The sequence below is a fragment of the Genypterus blacodes genome, unplaced genomic scaffold (assembly GCF_046128005.1).
Source record: "Genypterus blacodes isolate CSIRO-AG114 ecotype Tasmania unplaced genomic scaffold, CSIRO-AGI_Gbla_v1 ptg000076l_1, whole genome shotgun sequence".
Classification (NCBI taxonomy): domain Eukaryota; kingdom Metazoa; phylum Chordata; class Actinopteri; order Ophidiiformes; family Ophidiidae; genus Genypterus; species Genypterus blacodes.
Window position 1 is genome coordinate 4140001 of NW_027466885.1, and position 16875 is coordinate 4156875.

Here is a 16875-nt window from a genome sequence, read left to right on the forward strand (position 1 = left end):
TCTGCGACAAGTTGAAACATCAGGGGGGGATCCAGTTTAGGGCTGTGATGAATGTGAGTGAGGTGACCCGAATGAGCGATGCATGCTGGGATAAGTTTCAAGGGAGTAGGCGTGCTGGTAGCTGTGTGTTTAAGAGTGTGTGTGAGTATGTGTGTGTGTGTGCTTCTCATTGATTTGGACCCGATATTCATAATAGTGGCCAAAGTTTGCTTCATTTTTGTTTTGAAATACATGTTTGCATAAAATATTCAATCAGTAGTGAATTTAATTAAGATATTCCCGCCAAATCTATGAATTTAGACATCTGACTGATCATTTTAATTGATGATAATGAATTTCTCTGTATTAGATTGCACAAACGACAAACCTGAACATAATAAGACGCCACGGCAGAATAATTTACACACGAGTTTACCATAATCTCTCATTTTAACTAAAATACGCAGCTGAATGGAGTCAAGTCAGAGTCGAAATGGTTCAGACTCAGCAGCCAAAGCTCCTCTTCCTCCTCCTCTTCCTCCTCCCCCTCCCCCCCCTCCCCCTCGCCAGCCGCGTCCTCAGCACGACTCCAGCAGGTGTTGAGCGCAGCTGCTGGATGATAAAGAATTGCGGCTCGTCTCGATCACAAGTCTCCCCGTGATGATTATCTGCTCCAAAAACATACACACGGCTTGTTCTGAAGTGTGTCACGCTGCGCCGCCGTTTAATCTGCGAGGCGGGTGTGGAGCTGTGTGTGTGTGTGTGTGTGTGTGTGTGTATAGGGGAGAGGGGTGGGTCAGGACCCCAAACAGTGAGACAGTGAGGGAAACGAAAAACAACATACTGCAACCCTCATGTTTGGCTGATTTGGTGTTCAATCGACATAAATCATATATATTTTCTGCATCCGCTCCCCGTAAACGATCACATCTTTACTCTCTATAATGCTGCATTGATCTGTTCTGATGTGAAAAACACATTTCTGTGTTCGGCATTCATCTTATCATAGTAAATAAGACTGTAAGTGAACAGGCGAGACACGCATAATATGATGCTGATGTACAAACAGCTTCATCGCTTCTCTTTGTTTGCGTGGTGTTTTCAGCTCAAGGTTGCATTCATGTGGCAGTCATGCAAGCCTTGAATTGGATGGTTTGTAAGGTAGCGAGCGGCCGCAGCACCACCTTGGATTCACATTTAGACGTTTCAGCAGTGAAGCAGTTTGTATTTAAGGGTTTCAGTGTTTCTGGGCCAGATGGTGATCAGCGCTGCTCCCTGAATTTGCTTCTTATCTCAGTGGCAAATTGTCTAAGAAGGCGATTACTCCATCATAAGACGAAAACACAGAAGAGTAACTGCAGAAATACACAGTGGGACCTACTCTGGTTTCCACAGATTTCAATACTTAGGTACAGTTATTACCCCCCAAAATACTTCTGGTGCTTACGTAAAGTGCTGCCAAATCACTATTACTCACATACTGGAGCAAGATCTCCACTTATACTCAAGAACGACATCTACCACTGGTAATACAGAAGAACTCGTTATTGTCAAGACAAAAGAATTCCTTGTAACTTGCGACAGGATGTTTGTCTTCTCTGCAATCAATCGATTAAAGATGAATCCACATTGAGGACGATCATTAGAAGCAGCACTCACTCATCCAGGGGCAAATATGATAGAGGTGATTCTTCTAGTCGTCTAGCGCGCAGAGAACAATGGCTTTGAGGAAGCAGAGGGAGCCGGCACCACGCAGATGTCGGGTTTAGATCCTGGCAGGGGCGTTTTAAGGAGGAGAATAAAGGAGGAAAAGATGACAGAGGGGAGGAGGCGAGCTGAGGGAAGTAGAGGAGGGGATGATTAGCTGCTCCAGCACCAGGGAGGAGCTGGGGACGAGACTTCTAAGGTCTCTAGAGAGCAGAGAGTAGAGCAGATGATCTCTTCAATTGGATCCAACACAGAGATCCAAAGAGCTGAAGGCAGACTGAGCGAATGTCTCTCCGTCTGTCTCTGTCTGTCTCTGTCTAAGCTCATCGGCTTAGTTAAGAAAGATTGAGACATACTGATTTATGAGACAGCGTTCAGACACTGAGGCATAAAAATGACAGACAAAGAGTTCCAAGGCAATTAAAAGGAAAAGGCATAAAAGTCAGAATTTATCAAACAGAATAAAACAGATGAGGCAAATAATAAAAAGACGGATAAGTAAAATTTGACAATGCATGAATTAATATCGAACGATTTATTAACCTGCCGCAAGAACAAGGAGTTAAGTTTTAATTTCACTTTTCAGGAACTGACAGAGACAGAAAAGGAGAAACTACGCGATTCAAATCTTTCTTCTGATGTATTATGTTTGAATGAGTGAAAAGCTTCAAGGATCCTCATTTTTTGGGCAAAAGTGTAGATTTTAGTTCAATTTACATACAGAAGAGTTTTGGTTTCATGCATCCATCTCAATAGTTTCAGTTTCGAGCAAAGTTTGCACCTTTTTCGTGTCATTTTAAACAGATTTATTGCGTTTGGCGTCCGTCTAGCTTCCTTTGAAGTCCCGTCTGCGCCCTGACAGCAGATGTAATGTACTGCATGTCCAATCTAAAACGGCACGTGTGTGTTCATGACCCGTGAACGACGTGCCGCAGGAGTTCTGAACAAAACTTAATCCATCACACTTTGCTGTTGATGTAATCCAGACATTTCAACAATTTATCCATCCAGTGCTCAGCGAGTGTGTCCTCAAGTACACAAAGAGAAATGCACTCCCTTCCTTTCAGCTCTGACAGATCTGACGTGTGTGTAGTCGGGTCAGAACTCGCCCACACGTCTGACAACTGACGCTGAAGAATTTTGAGAAGAACACGCCGACCTGGAGGAGCGCCACACCGCATCGGAACAAAAGCTCGCTTTGAATAGGCAGACGTGTTTGGGAGGAAGCACCTGTTTGTTCCGGTGTTTCATAATGACAACAATGTGACTTAAACAAAAGGCAGAGACGAGAAACCGTAGTGGGCTGGAGGACAAACATGGAGGAACAACATCTGCTACACCGACGGGATCCAAACCCCAAACTGTGGTTACATGAAACAAACATTTATCTGTGTTTTGTTCTAGGTGATCCAGGCGTTCAGTGCAAAGGACCAAGACTTGCCGCCTGCTGGACAACAGTTCTCCTTCAAGCTGCCCAAAGAAGATCTGAAGAACAAGAACTTCACCATCCGGGACTTTGGAAGTAAGACTTATATATATTTAGAATTGGAAATATGTGTGCAAGAGCTTATGCAGCTATTCTATTGCTTCACTGTGTGGACAGAGTGATTTTTAGAGTCTATTTTACATTCAGAAACCTTCTATAAGTCATAAATAAAGTGGGAAGGGAGACTTTCTGAGCTTTTTCTCTCATTTATGGAGGAAAAAGAAACTCCATCTCACAATTTCACGGCCTGGTTTTAGAGTGGAGTCTGTAAATGTGTGTGTCCAGAATGTGAAGGAGGCACAAACATTCAACACTGACTGCTGCTGCAGCTGAAATGTCCCAATGTTCCATATGTTCCATATGTTCCATACTTTCCACACGTTGCACACGTTCCGGAACAAACAGCCTCAAATATCTACTGCTGGAAATATTGACTTTGAGTCGTCAATCGATTAAACCTCAACTATACACCAAACTGTGTTGTCTCATGATAAGGACAGAGGCTGCGTTTCACTCTGCAAGCCCTATGAAGTCTCCCCGGGACGGAGACGAATGAAAAGTGGGACGTGGCGGTGGCGGGGACGAGGGCTGGGGAGAGGAACGACAAGGGCGAGAGGGGGGAGGGAGGGGTCTAGTCCGAACCGCTGATCCAGTTTTTACCATTCGGACACACCGGCAAGCAGATAGAGAGGGAGATGTGATACGCACAGACAGAGAGAGAAGAAGAAGAAGAAGAAGAAGAAGAAGAAGAAGAAGAAGAAGAAGAGAGGGAGGGAGGGTGAACAAACCTAATGGCAGTTGTCCGCAGCATGCAAGGTGTGCTAAAACGCCTCGACCTCCTGTCAGGAGAAAGTGCCGGAACAAACCGGGCTTGACAGGGGTCAGATGAGCCGGGGCAGGACCGGGCCGACATGTTGCCTCCACCTCATACGCGGCTGTCAGCCTCTATCCCGCTCACCGGCCCTCGCACGCACCCCCGGCTGCCCTCTCCACACACACACACACCCCTCCCTCCCCTCCGCACGCATTATTTTAGGTGTTATTGTTGTTTGTTTCGTTGCCATGGTGGCCTTAATCTGCAGGTTTGCGTGGGATTACAGCGCACGCAGATCAAAACACACCCCAAACTGATCCCACGTAACAGGCTGAGGTGTATTGCTGCCTTTGATAAGATAAAGAGACGTTTGAGTCTTTTTTGAGTTTCCGATCACACTCGGGCTGGATTTCATAACATTCAGAGTTATCGTGCTGTCGGAAAGTTTTATCTCTCTGATGCTTTCCGAGACGCGCAGCTCCAGATGTGTTTCCTGATTGATGTCAGGTTAAACTAAGGGGAATATTTATTTCCTCTCTTTTTTTGGCAAGAACAAATTCTACCCCTGTAAGTCAAAGTGCTCAACACGGCTCAGAGCTTCTCCCTTGGCCTGTGGCGGTAGAGTTTAGTAGCTCTGTAAGCTAAGTTCGGGCCTCCACCTTTCACCCGGCCCCACGTCTTCATTCCTCTTTACCGTCTCCTTCCCAGATAACACGGCCGGGATCGTGACGAGGCGGAGCGGCTTCCGGCGGCGCTTGCAGGAGATCTACCTTCTCCCCGTGGTGATCGAGGACAACGGCTACCCGCCCAAGAGCAGCACGGGCACGCTGACCATCCGGGTGTGCGGCTGCGAGTCCGACGGCTCCGTGCTCTCCTGCAGCGCCGAGGCCATTTTCCTCCCCGTGGGCCTCAGCACCGGCGCCCTGATCGCCATCCTCCTCTGCATCGTCATCCTGCTCGGTGAGACCCGCCTTCCTTAGATGATAGTGGTCGCTACTCACAAAGGTTTCAGGGAACTGGTGTGATTTCTTCTTTACTTGCTGAAAGTAACAAAGCTACTTGCAGTTACATTCCTAAACATAGTAAGGTTTCCTGCAACTTACTTATTTGTCAAGTTCGACAATAGCAAAACACTGAACTCTTGAGAACATATCCCAGCATGCATCTCTATTCCCAGTCTCCTTGCTAAGCATTATGGGAAATGTTGTCCATAAAGCTGCACCATTTCTTCCTCCCCTTGATATTGAGATGATGCAAATTCTATGAATCCAACGTTTTGTCACAATTTGTTGTTCGTTTTGCCTTTCTGAAAGCAAACTAAATATAGATTTGATATGACGTCTTCTGCTCTCAGGAGCTTTGGTGGAGCTTGAGTAGCTTGGCCGCAGCTTAACTACTTGAGATGATGAATAGCTTGTAGTTTCCCCCGGCTCTTCCCCTTGACGTCCGAAGTCTGAGTTTATTTTACGGCGACAGCATCGACTTGGTGTCCGAAATAAAGGCGTCAACGTAAACCTCCAGGACCAGTCGGAGTCGGACTGGCACCCCTCCAGGACGTGACTGCGATTAATTACGGGACACTTATGGATCGGGTGATTCAGTGAGTCGTTGTAGACGGAGAGGCGGGAACGCTGATCAGCTCTATAAACTGGATTCATTCTTCCTGGCCGCTGGCTGCTTCTCAGTCCGCAGCGTTTTACTTTTCCCACAAGGTCACAGGTTGTAAAACTCCTCCTTAATTCTCCGCTATTAATGTCCTGGCTTATCTGCATAATGGAGAGAAGTAAATGTGCGGTTACGGCATCATTTCCTGGAGTTGTTAAAGAAGTTCCTGTTTTACAGCGGAGGTCGACGGCAGCTTTGACCTTTTTGAACTCCGCTGTGTTTACTCGCCTACGTCCACGGCCTGAGAAGAATCTGTCTTCCTTGAGCCTCTCCGCTGTTCATCGTGTCTCGTCTCGTGTAATATTGAAGTGTGTGTCACGGTTTTGTACATGCGGGGAACACGAAAGTGGCGCTGTTGATTGCTGAAGTGAAGAGCTGCATGACACGCTGAGGATGAGAAGCTCAACGTGTTCCCAGGCCCACGGCAAACTGTCAACGTCATCCCCGTAGACGCAAAAGACGCACAATTCGCATTCAGGACATTTTCAATGAGCCTCTTTTATTTGCGTGGCGGAATTGTCAAGATGACCTGGAATGTCCCGTGAGGAGGAACATGAGGTAAACTAATACAGACCCAAGCTTTCATCTGCACTGCTGCTACTTTAGAGTGATGTGGACAGGCTGTGTGTAGTGTGTGTGTGCCCTGCAGCGAAGGCTTGTTGTTGAAGTACCTGCTAGGCGCCACTGGGTGGAGCTGGAACACTGCACCCAAGAAGATTGAGGGAGTGAGAGAGAGAGAGAGCGAGAGAGAGAGAGAGAGGGATGAGTCAAAGAGGAAGAGACCTACTTAGGCTCTGAATGTATTTGATGAATTATTTCATTTTTAAGGATTTTTGTGTCACCTTCATGCCAAGATGCATATTGTATTTTTAGGAACATAGTCGACAATTTTTGCTGATTTGTCTTGCTCACAATTATGAGAGGGAGAGCGAGAGAGAGAGAGAGAGAGAGAGAGAGAGAGAGAATGTGAGAGTAAGAGAAAGAGAGAGAGAGGTAATAGTCAATAAAGGGTCAAATTCCCTTTATTGTGCAAGTTCATCAACATTTCCTTCTGCGTTTTCATCCGTCCATCCTCAATATACCAGCGCAGTGCAACGCCTGGGGACTAATTCCAATCCCACAGCCTTTAGTGCCTTGGTCAAGGGCAAAGGCAGGAGCATTAAACAGGAGCAGAGGCATTAAACGTGTGTGTTTTTGGTGGTGGATGAACCCCCCACGGACACAATTTGAACGATCACACAAAAAGGGGCGGAGCCTGTGTGGGGTTTAAACTCGGGACCTTCTTCGATCTGAGGCAACAGTGCACACATTTCCTTTATGTGTGTGAGCTGGGGGCTAGTTTATGAATATTCATGAGGTGCGGCCATCGTGATTGGCTGAACCCTGAATCCTAAACGAATACTCAAAGTTCATACAATGTTTTTCAGGGTACATATGCCCATATAAGGACATTTCTGTGTAATGGGATACCGTTTGACCAAACCTTTCCCCTGACTCACCTATGAAAAGCAAATCTCCTTGTTTGTTTGGGTGTTTTCACAGGAGGACGATTCAGAGTATCCAGCAGGGTTTGGACTTTAATGACCGACTCTGATCTTCCAAAGCTGCCACTTCTTAATGTATACTCTTCATTACAGCAGTGCCAGTGGTAACGTGCGTTTGTTCTCCTCTCCCCTGCAGTGATTGTCGTCCTCTACGTGGGTTTGAGACGACAGAAGAAAAAGGAGACGCTCATGTCCTCCAAGGAGGACATCCGAGATAATGTGATCCACTACGACGACGAAGGCGGCGGGGAGGAGGACACGCACGCCTTCGACATGGGGACGCTCCGCAACCCAAAGGTAGTGAAAGAGAATCTGTACCGCAGGGACGTCAAGCCCGAGTTGAAGAGGGCTCCCAAGCCCACCGCATCCCAGGACAACGCCGACATCCGCAACTTCATCAGCCAGCGTCTGACAGAGTACGACACGGACAATTCGGCGCCTCCCTACGACTCGCTGGCGACCTACGCCTACGAGGGCGAGGGCTCCGTGGCGGAGTCGCTCAGCTCCATCGAGTCCCTGGTCATAGAGATCGAGGAGGACTACGATTACCTCACTAACTGGGGGCCGCGCTTTAAGACGCTGGCGGGGATTTTTGGCGAGCAGTCGGAGACGCATTCTGACTCGACGACTACGGAGAACACACATTGATGTTATTCACAGACTGAAAGAACAAATGTGTAACAATGTCATCTTTGGTTGACCACACTGACGTTTTAGCATCTTCTTCTCATTTTCCTCCTTTTTCCATTCTTTGTTTCTATACCTCACCATTTCCTCTTTCATAGGTACTTTACCAAGTTCGGTCCCAAAATTGTACAAAAAATCAGAAGGTGAAAATACAAGAGAAAATAAATTCGACGTGCAAAGCAGCTGTTCGATTCCCCCTTTGGGTGGAAATGTCGTCATTTCCCCACAGCATCCTTAAAAGTGCCTCAATAGAACACCGCAGCTCCGTCTCCACGTCCACACCACATATTCAGTGTCGTCTCCTCGAAGTTACGCCGCAACGGTCGCCACGCTGTGATCCGCCGAGCCGAGGCCTCCGCAGAGACCGACGGAGCCTCTGTGGGGACGAACCCAAGTGGCCCAACGTTTGGCCAAAGATCTTTTTTGAATGTTATTTATTGTTCTATTTATTTATTGGTTTGATTTGATTTGGGTGTATTTATCTATTTATCTCTCAGCCATCGATCTGTATTTTTTAATTTTTTCGGACTCACTCGAGGATTTTGTAATTATCGAGGCCCACGTGAAAATGGATGTTTGCCACGGGTGAGTCCTGTGAATAGACTTGTACTAGAGTTGTAAAAAGGTAAATTAGGGCTAAATACTGCAGTTCAGTCATGTAATAAACACTGTTTTCTTAAATAAACCAATCTTGGACAAAATCCTGCCACTATCCTTCATTCTGTTTACATTGCTGCCTCACACCTGGACTGAACAGAAATATGTTCGATCAATATATTCCTGCTCTCCTGCCATGATCGTTCCAATATCATCATAGAAACTGTATTACTGTTGTCTCCTTATCTGGTGGAAAGCACATTTTGTTTCCTTTGCCATCTATAGAGAAAATCATCTTCCGAAACTTCTTATTGCATATGTGCTCGCAGCTTCAGTAGATTTCTGTATACACGAATATAAAGTGCATATTTATCTCAGGAGTTGGTGGAAACCATAACAAACCTGAAAATAGAATAAATATTGTGCCTAAAATGATCAGCTATGGGACTGTTGTATGTTTAAAAAGGGAATAGTCCTAATGTGGCGTCTTTGCTTTTCACTTTGAGTTTGCCCCTGAGTCATTGAATGCATCTTTAAATCAGGAGTGTGTGCTGGGTTAATGATGCTGAAAACAACATATGAGTTACATCATCTACAATCAAAGGTAAAACCCAAGAGAAAACTGAAGAATTTCCTATTTTTGAAAACCTGAAAGGTGTAAAACTTGTGCAGGAGACCTTTGACGAAGTAGAATAGGGAAATTGGAGAAAGTGCTGCTATTCAGTTCAGTCGGTGCCGAAGGTCTTAGAGATACCAGCCACTCCGAGGCTTAAGTTCGCCTCCAAAATGGCCCCATTTCTCCAGTCATTGTATCGAGTGGCTCAGACCTTTGGCCACGGTCTGCTGACGACAAAATGGAAGTTCTGGATGAGAGCCAGAACGCTGGGTAAGATAGGACGCAGCGCCTGTACAGGTGGATTTAACTGGGATCCCTACCTCCCCCCTTTGTTTCTCTCCTCCGCTTCATCGTCAAGGCTGAGCTCTGAATAAATGTGTGTCTACGCGTTGGGGATGGACGTTAAGTAATCCATGAGGCTTGCGGGCTCGTAAGTGTTATCTCTACCGAGCGTCCCCTCCCCCTCCCCGCCCGCCCCCCGCGCTCCTGTCCCCCTCCAGAGCCGCTAAGTGGTTGGTTTTTACAACTGCGGTCAGATTAAAAATGCAGAAATCCAGGTGTAAATCAGATCATAAAATTACAATTTTCAGCTACGAAAAATGTGCGCTTTAACAGCTCGTTATTTATGGGGCAACGAGGAGCGTAATGAGCTGCTCGTTTGCATAAACTCTGAATTCCATCCGGCAGAAGCAAAAGCAAGGGGAATTTGTCGAAACTGAAGATGTTGACGTTCAATATTGGAAATTGGAAAGAGTGTTTATGAGGTAATATCAGTTCAATAAAATCTGCATTTCTCTGTAGATAATGTGCAAAAGTGCGAATATGATATTTAGGTATAAATGTGTTAACTGGGTTATTAAGGCAGAGATATACAAAAATACTAGCGGAGAAGTCAACTGAGATGTTCCTGCCTGCCTTCACTGAGGGGCCTCTTTTCCCTGAATATATGATTTCACATCTGTAGTCGAGGAAAATGTATTATTTGCACGTAAAAACATTCTCCCAGAGCACATTAAAGTAGTGTAATGAAGTGTTTTGCCTTTGTCGCTTTACACCTCTGATGCTGGATGGCAGCGCAGTGTTGTCCTTTGTGTTCCTGGCTCCACTCCAGCGCCTCTCAGCGCTTCAGTCTCCGCTCTCACAGCTCCGATCCCCCCGCAGATGCGTCGGCGCTCACTCTGTCGCGCTGTGCAATGAAAAGCTCAATTTTCGCCTCTTTAATCAAAGCGAGCCCCACTTTTTCCCCCCCATAATCTGTCACTTTGCCACGGTCGCAGCGGTCTTTAAATTGGTGCAGCGAGGTGGTCATGATCACCAGGACCGCCCGGGACTCCCCCAAAAACACACACATTTCCGCTCCACTTATGACTCAGGCTGTCTAATGGCACAAGGCAGAGACGGAGCGAACAGAGACATCAGCTCTAACAGGGGGGAGCACTGGTGGGTGTGAGGACGGGGGGGCTGCCATCCGATGCATAAGCATGAGGGAACTGGCAGCGTCCGCACCACGGCAACAGTTGCCGCCAGCCAAAGTGAAAAAGCGCTGATGGCACTGATACCCCCCCTGTGCTGGATTAGGTTCAAACCCCAGAGAGCGGCGCTGTCTGGTGCCATCGCCACAGGTTCCCGTTCCAGCTTTTCTTTCTGCCAGGACTCCAACGACTCCCGAACGCCACAAACACCGTCACGCATTGGCGGCACAAAACTTGACTTCATGGCAGCCAATCTGCGAGGCCCTGGGACTGGAAACATCCCAATTCACTGGGCCCTGTCGGATACTGGAGGTTCATGCAGAAGGACGGTTTGGTTGGTGAAGGCGCTCCATCTTGGTGTCACACACGTCTGCGCAAGTGTGACTGTCTCCATGCGACACAGAGGGGCTGTCACGGCCTCTTTTGAGTCACCTCCTCCATTGTTCTGGGCACCAAACCATTTGCTTGGAGGGAAAGAAATTAATGCACGAGCGCGCCAAGTCTGCTCGCTGTTATTATTTTTCAATTTGCTGCGGAAATACAACACGCACTGATTTCTAATGAGCCTGAGTGTTGCATACACAGCTGCGGTCGCAGGTTATAATTCTGATACATATGTGTGCTTTAATTAAAACAACTCGCTCTGTATTCCCCTGCATCTGAAGGCTTTTTATGCACACGGAAGTAAAGCTGACGGGGTTGCTTCCCTGGAAATGTGCTGATGTCGGCGCGTTGTGCAGCCTCTGACCTTTGTTGACCTGTCTGATTATGCAGCGGCGGCGGTGTCTGACCTTGAGACAGCAGCGTGTAGGTAAACACTGCCATCATTATCACACTGCCAGAGCTCGTGTAGTGAGGCAGGCAGTAATTAAGACCTTAATTGATGAAGAAACCTAACGAGTGAATCACTATTGTTACAGATGACAGTTACGACTTATTCAGAGTATAAGACGTTTTTCAGCGTGTCGCTAATTGATTCTTATTTTGCCTTAATTTAACGCCTTATTGTTGGTGTTGTACCTTAAGGCATGGTGGTGGCAGATCAACTACTACTTCAATTATTCCATTCATTATTTGTCAATTTGAGGAATGTTTGAGGAACTTGAAATGTGTGTGAACACGTCTGCAGACAAAGAGAAGCCCTTTTGGATGTAAAGTTCGTACGTATCAGATCCGTGATATATACGCTTGAATCAGAAATGGCACCTTGTTTGTCTCTAATTATGCTGTTCTACACACACATAACACACACACACACACGCACACGCACACACACACACACACACACACACACCAACCACTGCGCTTTACATCTCTGCATCCTGATGTTGCGTAATCATCAGTGGCACTCGAGTGTCGAGCTCATCACTCACATGTTTGTAGTGATGGATTGATGCCACAAAAAATAGTCTTTTTTTTGTTCTTGTTAAAGTTTGTTACATGTTCTTTATTTTAGAACTTTATATATTGTGATTATACATTTATGAAGGCTCGGCCCCAAAAGGCAGCAGACTGGTTTGGCATATTTGTGCCACAGAGAACCATGGGGGATGAAGTCAGACAGTCAACGTCACGCTTTCACTATGTAGGTCTCAGACTGAGACAGAAGTTTGGAAATTCACTTTTTAGATGAAATACTGAACTTTTTCCAAACTTGTTGCTGTGATTGATCAGTCGTTTTATACCTCATGGAAGTAAAATAAACTGAAATAAAATAAAATAAAATAAAATAAAATAAAATAAAATAAAATAAAATAAAATAAAATAAAATAATTAATAATAATAAGATAATAATAATAATAATAAAAGAAGAAGAAGAAGATACTATAATAATAATAATAATAATAATAATAATAATAATAATATAATAATAAAATACGAAATGACTACATTCAACTAAAATTCCCCCAAATTAAGGTCTTCGGGTAAACTTCACTTACACACATGAGAACTTGAGTTGAGTATACAGTCGACTGGGGCAACACTCTTGTTGTGAGCTCCTCTTATGACTGTCTCTTTGTTATATGGATCCTCGTAATCTCACTGTTTCTTTGTCCTTGTTGTGATATAAACTACACACATAAAAATAAATATCCTTTTTCTATGATTTCATTACGACTTTCTATCTATGGAGCCTCCTCTCCCCCATGGGGCAACTCTTTCTCTGGCATATGGCAGAATTGAGCTGAAGAAAACACCACAGGGAAAACAATCAGATGGAGAATATTGTGAGATTGCAACAGGAATGTTTTCTAATCTAACAAGTAACAAAGTAACAAATATGTCTCTTTTCAGGTTTATTTTTTAAATTTCTCACCCTCTCACCCTCTCACACGTCACAAACACACAACCTTCTCGCTGGTCCAAATGTGTCACAAATTAGTCAAAGGGAAGCAGTTGAAACAAATAATGGCTGGCTGTTAAGAGTTTCACGGGGCACCATTAACCCTGATTACAGAGCCGCCGCACTTTACCATTAGGGCTAATAGCTCCTTCAGAGATGAAGTGAAGCCTGTGGTGAGGCAGGAACATTACGAACTCCAAACGCGTCTCAGCCTCTGAATTCGCGTGACATTTTATGAACTAAATACAAGCCAGAGGAATGCAACATAAAGACTCAAACATGAAATATGGACAGGATGCGGATCGGAGACGCAGAGATAAAACCCGCGCTGAGGCTTTGAGTGTCTCCACGTTTGGTCCTTCAGTCATCATCTGCCTCCATTTACGACATGAAGAAGACACATGGCTCCTTTGTGTACCAATGATGGGCCCGTATGTGCTTTGTGCTGCATTCATACACTTTGCGTGCGTTCATGCTTTCATCTCATTCTTCTTACTCGTGCAATAAGGCGCCTCAACACTTTGCTAACTTCAACACGCACAGGCCATTTCCTGATGAAAATCTGTTCACTAGGCCCATGTGAGCTATTTTTAAATGCAGCACAAACAGCTTAAAATGCCTGACAAGACACAAATTATTCATTTTATCTTCTATTTAAGGTATAAACTGTTTGATGGGCTGTGATAGAGATAAGGGAATACTGGTCAAAGAACGTTCCTCTGCACTCATTTCTTTATTCTTCCTATTCCCCTTCTTCTCATTTTGTAAAAATAGATTTCATGAATCTACTGGTACAACATGTGCCAAACCTATTTCATGCTATCAATGGATTAATACACGGCAGAGAATGTGGGTGAATGTTCCAGCACCACGGGTAGAGGCAGAGCGCTTGCTGGGTCCCAATGAGAACAAAGTATCAGAACTGTGTACTATCCTCACACGTACTACAGATGGCCCATATTGTCCATCCCATAGTATCAGTGTGTTTGAACGTTTGAACTGTGTTAGTGTTTCAATGTTTCAGACGGTTTGAAAGGTTCAGAACCACTAACAGAGACAGGGGGGGAGGATCAGGACCATGGACAGAAACAGCCGGAAACGTTCAGGACCACGGACAAAGACCGTTTACAAGGTTCAGAACCACGGACAGAGACAACGCCAGTAAAGAAGGTTCAGAACCGCGGACAGAGACAAAGACCGTTTAAAAGGTTCAGGACCAAGGACAGAGACAAACCCGGTTTAGAAGGTTCAGGACCACGGACAGAGTCAAAGACGCTTTAGAAGGTTCAGGACCACGGACAGAGTCAAAGACGCTTTAGAAGGTTCAGGACCACGGACAGAGTTAAAGACGCTTTAGAAGGTTCAGGACCACGAACAGAGCCAAAGACAGTTTAAAAGGTTCAGGACCACGAACAGAGACAAAGACAGTTTATACCGTTCAGAACCATGGACAGAGACAGCAGAGCCCGTTCAAGACCACGGCCAGAGGCTAAAACCGTTTAGAATATTCAGGACCACGGACAGAGGCAAAAACAAAATGAGCTCCAACACACTAAAGCAGCGTCTCATTTAGAAGACATGTAGTATATACAACATATAACATTTAAATGTAGAGATGAGGAGTACAATGTTAGTTTGTTAGAGGGCAGCAGAGTTCTCGCCCATATGACCACACATGCAGCGGGTTGTTGGTTATGATCTGTTGTGACTTGTGCCATTTGTTGACAGTAACACAAACAGAAATTTGTCCACAGAGATCTCTCGCGCAGAAAAAGGCTGAAGAAAGAGAGTTTGATTGCCAGTAATTATAAAAGTCAATTAAAAGGTCGGGTTGATTTCATTTTAAGATGAGCAGCCGTGTGGAAAGAACAATGATGGTAATTATCACCGCGGTAACCTTGGGAAACAGGTCACATTTACAAGCAAGTGGTGCTCGTCACAGCATTCCCGCCCCGTTTGGCTCGTTTCATGCCGCTACTGCTGGGACTGCCGAGGGAGAATACGCCGAGATGTCTCTGCCACGTAACGCCGGATGTCATTATCCCCGCGGTCGCCTTGGTCGCCGATGTTTAAGTCTAGGGCCGGAAACACAGCTCGGATAATAATGAAGTTTTACAGCCCAGACTGGAAACATAAACAGGCTGGAAAAGGCTGAAGGCAACATTAACCTCACAGGGCAGCAGGAAGCGACACAGGACGGAGTTACGGGGGGTTTCTGAGATAACTAACTCACTTTTTATAGCATTTATATTTTCTAAGAGAAACGTGACATTCGTAACAACACAACGTGAAGTTATTGATGTGTTCCAGTACAATTACTACATAAATTACCGGTGACTTCATATAATTCACTATAAATAAAACACAAATATCAGAGTCACATGCCTGTCAAAGCTACCAATCAGCCTCCTAATTGAATCTAAATATGTTATCTGTATATGGACCGTACCTACAAGGACACTATCAGCAGTTCAGATCTAACAAGTCACAGCATAAAGCAAAACAGCTTACTTAGTGACTTTTTACAGGAAAATGCGATGAAAGGAAGTGGAGCTCCGGCATCGAGGGCTGTTTCGTAACGCTGCTAATGGCCGCCCCTCGCTACTTCTCGCAGTCTGAGCGAAAGGAGGTGACAGGTTTGCTTTTATGCAGCGGAGCAGTGGCATATTCTGTGCATGCTGCTCAGACACTTTGATAACAGTAATTATGTCTTTAACATTCAATCTGCTGCGCCTCTCCTTGTTTGTTCACACTCAGAGAATTTCACCTTCTGTATTTTTACTATACCATATATAACTATATCACAGGAAAGAAGAATTAGAAGAGGAAGAAGGAGGAGAAGACAGAAGAAGAAATTGGATGTGTAAAATAACACCTCACTGCATTAAATTTGGACTATTTTCCACACATTTGAAGGGACGTCCCATGTATGTAGCGACCACAGTGAAGACGCCGGTACCAGGACAAACCCGCGCCTGTGATCAGATTCAACATTCAAATCACGCCGCTCACATTTCCTCCTCCCTCGAAGGCATTGTGGCGTGACATGGAACAGCAGACGGCGGGTCAGATGTTGGTTTTACAGCACGATGCAGCGGGATGAGTCTGCGTGATTCCATATCCATGCTGCTCGGCTGGAATGCCTGTCTTCCAAGCCGTACGGTTGTTAAATATGTGCTTCTAGCTCGTGTTCAATCGCTAACGGAACCCTGTAACTGCCTGCATCCATCTCCGTTGCCATGGCTTGTGATGCGCCATTGTAACGATCACCAAGGAAAGATCAACTTAGGCAGCTGGACTTGCTAGTAAAGGCCTGAAGATGCTTCACGTCGTTGATACTCTACTGGTTAGTCAGGAATATAACGTTGCCTAAGAGAACCTTTCCTTGGATACGTGGATGACCTGGATGAACCGACACGTTGTAATGATCAGTTTTACAGCTCGGAGATACACAAACACCCAGCGAAGTCGTATTTGCAGTTGTAAGCTTGAACCTGAACTCTTGACACATCCATACCGAAAAATTGTATACATATATAAAGAACATGTCTGTTTCTTTACCTAAAAGAACAAATGATGTGCAGCTCCACCATCAAGCTTCCTGCTGTCTCCGTGTCGTGGTCGTTTCTTCTCTTAATCTAAACCATTCCGTGTGCGCTAACGACCCGTCTATCATTGGGTTTTCTGTAACCTTACTGGCACAGTGGGGTGTGAACCTACATCTGACACCTCGGCAACGGCTGGGAATCTAACCGAGAATGAGGACACGGCGCGACAGGAGAGAGAACTTCTGTGCCAATTATCACCTGGAGCAGCAGACACGGTGAATGTTTCAGTGTTTTTAATGGAATGACTGAGAAACGTGAGAAGAGGGATGTAAATAGGCAATACACACTAATAGATTCATTATTTATATATAAGTTTAGATATGATAGAGGTTATTTATAAATGCAGACAATTTTAA

General features: G+C 45.3%; 1 protein-coding gene across 1 annotated transcript in view; it reads left to right on the forward strand.

Annotated features, from left to right (window-relative positions):
• Positions 1-7843, forward strand: part of LOC143006840 (cadherin-12-like) — a 54749-nt gene extending 46906 nt beyond the window's left edge. The window contains exons 9-11 of the mRNA XM_076158158.1: positions 3091-3208; positions 4695-4946; positions 7332-7843. Of these exons, the coding sequence (XP_076014273.1) occupies positions 3091-3208; positions 4695-4946; positions 7332-7843 (882 nt within the window). The remainder of the gene's footprint in view (positions 1-3090; positions 3209-4694; positions 4947-7331) is intronic.
• Positions 7844-16875: the final 9032 nt, after the last annotated feature.